This window comes from Equus caballus, chromosome 20, assembly GCF_041296265.1.
Source record: "Equus caballus isolate H_3958 breed thoroughbred chromosome 20, TB-T2T, whole genome shotgun sequence".
Classification (NCBI taxonomy): Eukaryota; Metazoa; Chordata; class Mammalia; order Perissodactyla; family Equidae; genus Equus; species Equus caballus.
The window spans coordinates 50,903,109-50,910,889 of record NC_091703.1 but is presented as its reverse complement, the minus strand read 5'-3'; the positions used below and the strand labels follow the sequence as shown (position 1 = coordinate 50,910,889).

General features: G+C 35.4%; 1 protein-coding gene across 4 annotated transcripts in view; it reads left to right on the top strand.

Annotated features, from left to right (window-relative positions):
• The window catches only part of MMUT (methylmalonyl-CoA mutase), a 30,943-nt gene that overhangs the window by 1,678 nt on the left and 21,484 nt on the right, over nucleotides 1-7,781 (top strand). For all 4 annotated transcript variants that reach the window (XM_014734211.3, XM_014734210.3, XM_001502799.6 and 1 more), the window contains 2 exon segments: nucleotides 3,024-3,448; nucleotides 4,461-4,828. In XM_014734211.3, coding sequence (XP_014589697.2) covers nucleotides 3,064-3,448; nucleotides 4,461-4,828 — 753 coding nt within the window. In that variant the 5' untranslated portion in view covers nucleotides 3,024-3,063.

The window sequence follows — 7,781 nt, the reverse complement described above, 5'->3', positions numbered from 1 at the left end:
TATTTTAAATTTTGGCTCATGTATAATATACTTATGGATAAGTGCACATATTATAATTGTAATTTGACGAATTACACAGTTTGACGAATTTCCACAAACTGAATAATCTATCTGTATAATCAGTATTCAGATCAAGACCATCACCCCAAAAGCTCCTCTCTTGTTCCCTTTCTGTACTAACCGCCATAAGTAACCAATCTTCTGACTTCTAACATCAAAGATTAGTTTTGTCTATTTTTTAAACGTATTGTAATAGCTGCATAAAATTTTATTGGTCTGTGCTATAATTCACTTACTCATTCCTGTGTTGTTAGACATTGATGATGTTTCTGAGTTTTGTTTTCTTTATTACAAGTAAAACTATAGGGAATGTATATTTTAAATAGTAGCTTTCCCAGGAGTTATGTTCCTCAGTGGAATGGCATAATCATTTCTGAGACTTTCTGCACACATTGCCAATTTGTTTTCTGAAGTGGTTAAAGCAATTAATACTCCCACCAGTGGTTTAGATCTTTTGTTTTGCAACCCCCTAACAAATGTTGGGTATTCTTTTATTTTCTTTTAAGCTTCATTAAATTGGTAGGTAAGAAATGGTAGGGAAAATAGAATTTTAAGTGCATGTTACTTGTTGCCTTATCCATTATAAAACAATATGACATGATTAATCTATTAATAAAATTTGCATCTCAAAATCTTTTAAAATACTAGGCTCAGGATGTTGAGGCTATATGATTCTGACAAGTATTCAGTTTACTGCTTTGCTGTGTGGAATTTTGATCAAGCTACTTTATTTCCTTATTTCTCTGGGCCTTAATTTCTACATCTGTAAAATGATGAAATTGGACTTAGTCTCCTAGTGGAAGACTTTCTGTTAGTTATCAGGAATATATATAGCTCTAATGTCAGAGCAGTTTCTAGACTAGCAGAGATATATAGATATAGAAGTATATATAGATGTATTTTATATAAATATCAAATGTATCATATAATATATCTTATATAAGCATAAAAAACAGTGTTCTAATATATTGTAGTGTGGAAGATGATAGATGTATAAAAGGGAAGCAGAGTGCTGTAGATTACTGAAGAGGCCATTTAGTCCAGCTTGTGAGTATAGGCAGAGGCTGTGAGTGTATCAGTTAAATGCAAGGACTTTGAAACAGGGCTGTGTAGGTTCACCTACTGGCTCTCCTGTGCCTCAGTTTCCTCATCTGTAAAATGGAGATAATATTAGAATCTATCTCTTGGTGGTGTTGTGAGGATTAAATTTGCTTCTCTATGTAAAGTCCTTAGAGCATTGCCTGGCACATAGAAAGCCATGCATATTGAAGATGATGGCTTAGCTGAATTAGCCAAAAAAGGACATTCTAGGCAGATAGAAGAGCAAGAGCATGTCACAGAACTTTGACATATGCAGGGAACTGTAGGTAATCAGGTATTTCTAGGACACAAAATGTCTAGAGGACAGAGGCAGAGATGAATCTGAGAGGTAGGCAGGGATCAGGTCTTGGAGGGCTTGAATGCCTGTTTGTCTTGTTCACTACTTTTTTTTTTTAATTGAGTTCATAATAGTTTACATCAATGTGAGATTTCAGTTGTACATTATTTCTTGACTGCCACCACATAAGTGCTCCCCTTCAGCTGCTGTGCCCCACCCCCTGTAACCACTGAACTGTTTTCATTGTTTATATTCCACATATGAGTAAAATCATCTGGTGTTTGTCTTTCTCAGACTGGCTTATTTCACTTAGCATAATTCCCTCTAGGTCCTTCTGTGTTATTGCAAATGGGATGATTTTGTCTTTTTTATGGCTGAGTAGTATTCCATTGTATATATGTACCACATCTTCTTTATACAATCATTGGTCGATGGGCACTTGGGTTGCTTCCATGTCTTGGCTATTGTGAATAGTGCTGCAATTAACAGAGGGGTGCATATGTTATTTTGGATTGTTGATTTCAAATTGTTTGGGTAGATACCCAGTAGTGGGATAGCTGGGTCATATGGTAGTTCTATTTTTAGTTTTTTGAGGAATCTCCATACTGTTTTCCCTAGTGGTTGCACTAGTTTGCATTCTCACCAGCAGTGTGTGAGGGTTCCCTTCTCGCCACACCCTCTCCAACATTTGTTATTTTTAGTCTTAGTGATTATAGCCATTTTAACAGGCGTAAGGTGGTATCTTAGAGTAGTTTTGATTTACATTCCCCTGATGATTAGTGATGTTGAACACATCTTTTCATGTGTTTATTGGCCATCTATATATCTTCTTTGGAAAAACGTCTGTTCATCTCCTCTGCCCACTTTTCGATCAGGTTGTTTGCTTTCTTATTGTTCATTTGTGTGAGTTCCTTATATATTATGGAGATTAACCCCTTGTCAGATATATGATTTGCAAATATTTTCTTCCACTTGGTGGTTTGTCTGTTTTGATCCTAGTTTCTTTTGCGTTGCAGAAGCTCTTTAGTCTGATGAGTTCCCACTTGTTTATTTTTTCTTTTGTTTCCCTTGCCTGAGAGGACGTGGTATTTGAAAAGATCCTTTTTAGTTCAATGTCAAAGAGTGTACTACCAATATTATCTTCCAGGAGTTTGTTCACTGCTTTTTTCTCCTACATCCAAAACAATGCCTGTCATAAAGCGAGTGTTAAATAAAAACTATTTGAATGAAAAAATTAATTGGGAGCTATACTATGTCCTCTACATGATGCAGAGCCTTTGAAAAATCTTAAGAGAAGTGTGACATCAGATTTGCGTTGGTGTCAGTGTATAGAATGGATTAGAGGGGCCTAAGACTGGTCAGTCAAAGCAGCTAAAAGGCTACTGAGGAAGAAGACTACAACTAGAGCAGAGATAGTAGTTGTGCAGAAGAGGGGCCAAAGTTATAAATATCAGGTACAAGAAGCAGAAAAGGAGAAGGGAAGAAATTATACTAATGCCCTCTTCCTTCTCATTTCTCTTCTCACCAATAGCTCCCATTTTGCCTCTCTCTTGTAAAAATGTATACACTGTGCTTCTTTCTCTAGGTCAGTTCTTGTTCCTGCTGGGTGTTTTCCATGCTTCATCATGTTGAGGGCTAAGACTCGGCTTTTTCTGCTTTCACCTCATCACCTGAAGCAACTAAAAGAGTCATCAGGCTGCAGGCTTGTATGGCAGCGACTTCTACACCAGCAACAACCCCTTCACCCGGAATGGGCTGCCATGGCTAAAAAGCAGCTGAAAGGCAAAAACCCAGAAGACCTGGTCTGGCACACCCCGGAAGGGATCTCCATAAAGCCCTTATATTCCAGCAGAGATACCAAGGACTTTCCTGAAGAACTTCCAGGAATGAAGCCATTCACACGTGGACCATATCCCACTATGTACACCTTTAGGCCCTGGACCATCCGCCAGTATGCGGGCTTTAGTACTGTGGAAGAGAGCAATAAGTTCTATAAGGACAATATTAAAGGTGAGATTTTAGTATTTGTGATCAAACATACACTTCCTAATCTGGGCTTTTTTTGAGGGCTATTTAATCTCTCTAAAGATAATAGTCACTTTATATTTCTGTAGTTAAGATTATACTCTGAAAAAAATGAATGTTTTCCAACTTCTATCCTCAAAAAGATAGATAAGCCAGAATAAAGTACTAAATTCTTGAAAGAAACCACACTTAAATGTGCTCTGTGTAAAAGGAATTAGGTTTAGTTAAGTTGTATGAAGAAAAGAGATATTGGCTTTGCTTTTGAAAAGCTTTTGATTAACATTGTTAGGAAAGGAATTGGAGGGGGAAATGGTTTAAATGATGCCCAGAGGAAGTAATAAACAAATAATAATGTGATACAAACATATTCAGTGCAATCTGGCATTCATTCTATGGAAATTATATTTACTATTTCTTTTTTCTGATCTATAATAAAATCATATTGTTTGAATGCTAAACTTGAGGATCTTTAAGTTTGTATTGCCCATGAAGGCCTGAACTTACATTTGGTGTGGAATATTTTAGTTTTTTGCCTGGTTTTTGTAATTCTGTTTCCCAGAATATTTGAATAGCCAAGACATCCTGTCATGACCATATTAAGTAAAATAACAACAATAAGTGAGACAAATACTAAATTATTTTAACTATATATAAACAGCCAGATCTTTTTATGAATCTTAAAAATTTTTCTAAACTGTTAAGATAAAAAATTCTCGGATGGACATGAGATAAGTGAGATGTTTTGTTCCTTTCATTCTTGTTTATAGTGAGATCTGGAACTCAATTTGTGTATTTTAGCATATGGGAGATAGCTGGCTCTCTTAGGAAATAAAGTATCTTTATTTAAATTTGTTTTCACATGTATAAGCATAAAAATATGTTTGTTATGAAAGTATACTAGATGAGATGAATCAACACTTTTAGTAGTGTTAAAGTAAATCAGTTTACTTTGATGCCAGACTCTTTAATCCTAAATTATTTTTCTTTATATATTTAGCTGGTCAGCAGGGATTATCAGTTGCTTTTGATCTGGCAACACATCGTGGCTATGATTCAGACAACCCTCGAGTTCGTGGTGATGTTGGAATGGCTGGAGTTGCTATTGACACTGTGGAAGATACCAAAATTCTTTTTGATGGAATTCCTTTAGAAAATATGTCAGTTTCCATGACCATGAATGGAGCAGTTATTCCAGTTCTTGCAGCTTTTATAGTAACTGGAGAAGAGCAAGGTGTACCTAAAGAGAAGCTTACTGGCACAATCCAAAATGATATACTAAAGGAGTTTATGGTCAGAAATACTTATATTTTTCCTCCAGAACCATCCATGAGAATTATCGCTGACATCTTCCAATATACAGCACAGGTATCCTTTGTGGTTATTGTAGGATTTACTGTAGTACTTTGAATGTAGGAATTTTTATAGCATACTATAATCTAATTTGAATTTGGTAACTGAGTCTGAGATAGTTGTAAATATAAAGTCAGGGTGTGGGGTTTTTTTTTTGTGTGTGTGTGTTGTTCGTTTTTACCTTTTGGTTTTTCATGTACTCATTTTATGGTCATTACCTGTAGGAATCTGGGCACTAGACATTTATTATATTTTCTTTATTGTTAAAATTTTTATTGTCTGATAATTGTTAGAATCAAGGAGGGCTCATAATTTATACTTCTTTGTTTCTCTCCAGAATTCAGATTCAGTTGTGAATAAGACACTGGTGTCAGACAGATGGCGATCAAAATATCAGCTTTATTTCTGCTAAAAACTGGATTACAAGATATCTCCTATATCTGCAACCAAAATGAAGTCCCTAATATTTCATTCCTTAATTTAGTTAATCTTCCCCAATCAGGGTGGTGGGAAAAGAAGGTTCTTATATTGTTCCTATATTAGCAGCAGTCCCTCTGCAGGAAAATACAAAGCTTCTTCATTTTCCTGAGTATTTCATGTATTTTTGCCCGCATCATTCACACTTTGCATCTTGCTGACAGTGTTCTCCTTCTCCTTATGTACCTTAAAGTTAGACCATTATTTCATAGCAAAGGGCATATCTTTCCTCCACCATGAGACCTTTTTAATCTCGTTCATCTCTTGTAATTGATGTTATCTCAGAACTCTTACAAGCATCGCCTACTCTCCTCATTTGATGTTTAGCTTTTACACTTTGGAATTTTATTTCTTTTTATAAACTCCATCTGCCCACATGAATTGTATAGAATTGTACATTTTTGTCACCTTTTTTCAATTTCAAGAACATATGCACGGAAAGATTGCATTTAGCTGTATATAACACACACACACACACACACACACACAGAGAAATGAGTAGCAGTAGCTTCGACTAAATAGAAGCCAATTCTCTTTCACTTAAAAGAAGCTGCAAGGTAGGCTGGCAGGGGCTTGGTTGTGTGGACGCTCCACAGTCATCAGGGTTCCAGGCTCCTTTCATCCTTCTTCTCCTCTAGTGTGTGGGCTTTTGGTTATGGAAGTAGGTGGGCCAGGTGTGTTTGTAGGGTGAGAAGGACCCAACTTCTCTGATTATAGGTGAACTTCCCGAAGGAATAAACTAAACTTCCACTTGTATCTCAATGACACCCACAGTAGTGAGAGGAGATTGGAAATGTAGTCCTTGCACATTGGCACTCTGAATTTATGGTTCAGATATCGTAGGAGAGTGGAGAATGGTTATTGAAGTAGAGAGTAGGAACTGTGTTGTTACGTACTTGGGTGTTTCACCTTGTAAAAGATCCTATTGTCATCTACAAGTTCAAAATTGCTTTATATAATCCTACATATAAGTGATAAAAGTGCCAGTGTCAGATATTGATCAAATAATGTTATATTGAAGTACTTTGTAAACTGTAAACTTTTATATTATTTCTTTTAAAAAATTTTTAATTGTGGCAAAATATGCATAACATAAAATTTACTTTCTTAATCATTTTTAAGTGTACAGTTCAGTGGCATTAAGTACATTGACATTGTTGTGCAACCATCACTACCATCCATCTCCAGAACGCTTTTTATCTTGCAAAACTGAAAATTTGTACCTATTAAATAATAACTTTCCATTTTCCCCTCCCTCCAGCCCCCAGCAACCACCATTCTACTTTCTGTCTCTGTGAATTTGACAACTGTAGGTACCTCCTATAGGTGGAATCCTACAGTACTTGTCTATTTGTGACTGGCTTATTTCAGCTAGCATAATGTCCTCAAGGTTCATTGATGTTGTAGCATGTGTCAGAATTTCCTTCCTTTTTAAGGCTGAATAATATTCCAGTATTCTAGTATTTCTATTCTTAAAGAAATTCTGCTACTAATCTCCTCAGTAGAGAAGTACCTGTTGGCTTCCTTGCTTCTTATTTGTAAACTTCAAATATACTCAACTGATCTCTCAGTTTCATGTAATTCAATCCTCTTACTGCTTTTGTGATGAAAGATTTTTCAAAAGTTCTTGGTTAGTTATAAAAAAAATACTCGCAAATTTAAAATACAGATAATCCATATCATATGCAAACAACAAATAATGTTTTTTTGAATGCTTCCTATATACTGGCATAATACTAACTGATTTAGCTGAATCATTTCTTTTAATCGTACAATAGCTCCATGAGGAAGGTACAATTATTATATCTATTTTATACTTTAGGAAACCAAGGAGTCACAAGGCTGAGAAATTTGCCTATAGTTTCATGGCTAGTTAAGTGACACAGCTAGAATTTGAAGACTCTAACTCCACCGCCCATGTTTTTAACCACTGTATTGAGTTTCTGTGATTTAGTTTTTATTATTTTATGTTTAGTTAAATCTTGGGAAGGATGATAATTTTTTTTGGCTCTGGAGGATATGTATGTTACATACCCTACCTAACATGAAATTTTAGGGGAATAATGGAAATGCCATTTACTTAGTGATTGTGGTAGAAAGAACCTGTCTGAGATATGCTCAGTGTTAGATGTTACAGTAAATCAAACTGAAACCTTCGATTTGTAAGCCATTCATTTTATCCTGTTTGTTTCAGTATATAGTACTAAGGATTGAATCATTTTCCTTTTTTTCCTCTCTGTGTTTCTTTTCATGTTCAATGACTTAATTCAAAGAAGATAATTAATAACTAGTAAATAATAATTAAATTTATACATCTTCACAGATTAGCTCAAAGTTATGAGGTCTTAGGACCTCTTATAAGGTTGAAGTCATTTCTTTGGAACTAAAGATGTCTTCAATCAGTTCTCAGGCCAACGGTAACATTCCTAATCTCAGCCAGCTAATTTTAAAGTTTAAACTTTTGGTGCTAAAGGATGGTTTGTGCACATTC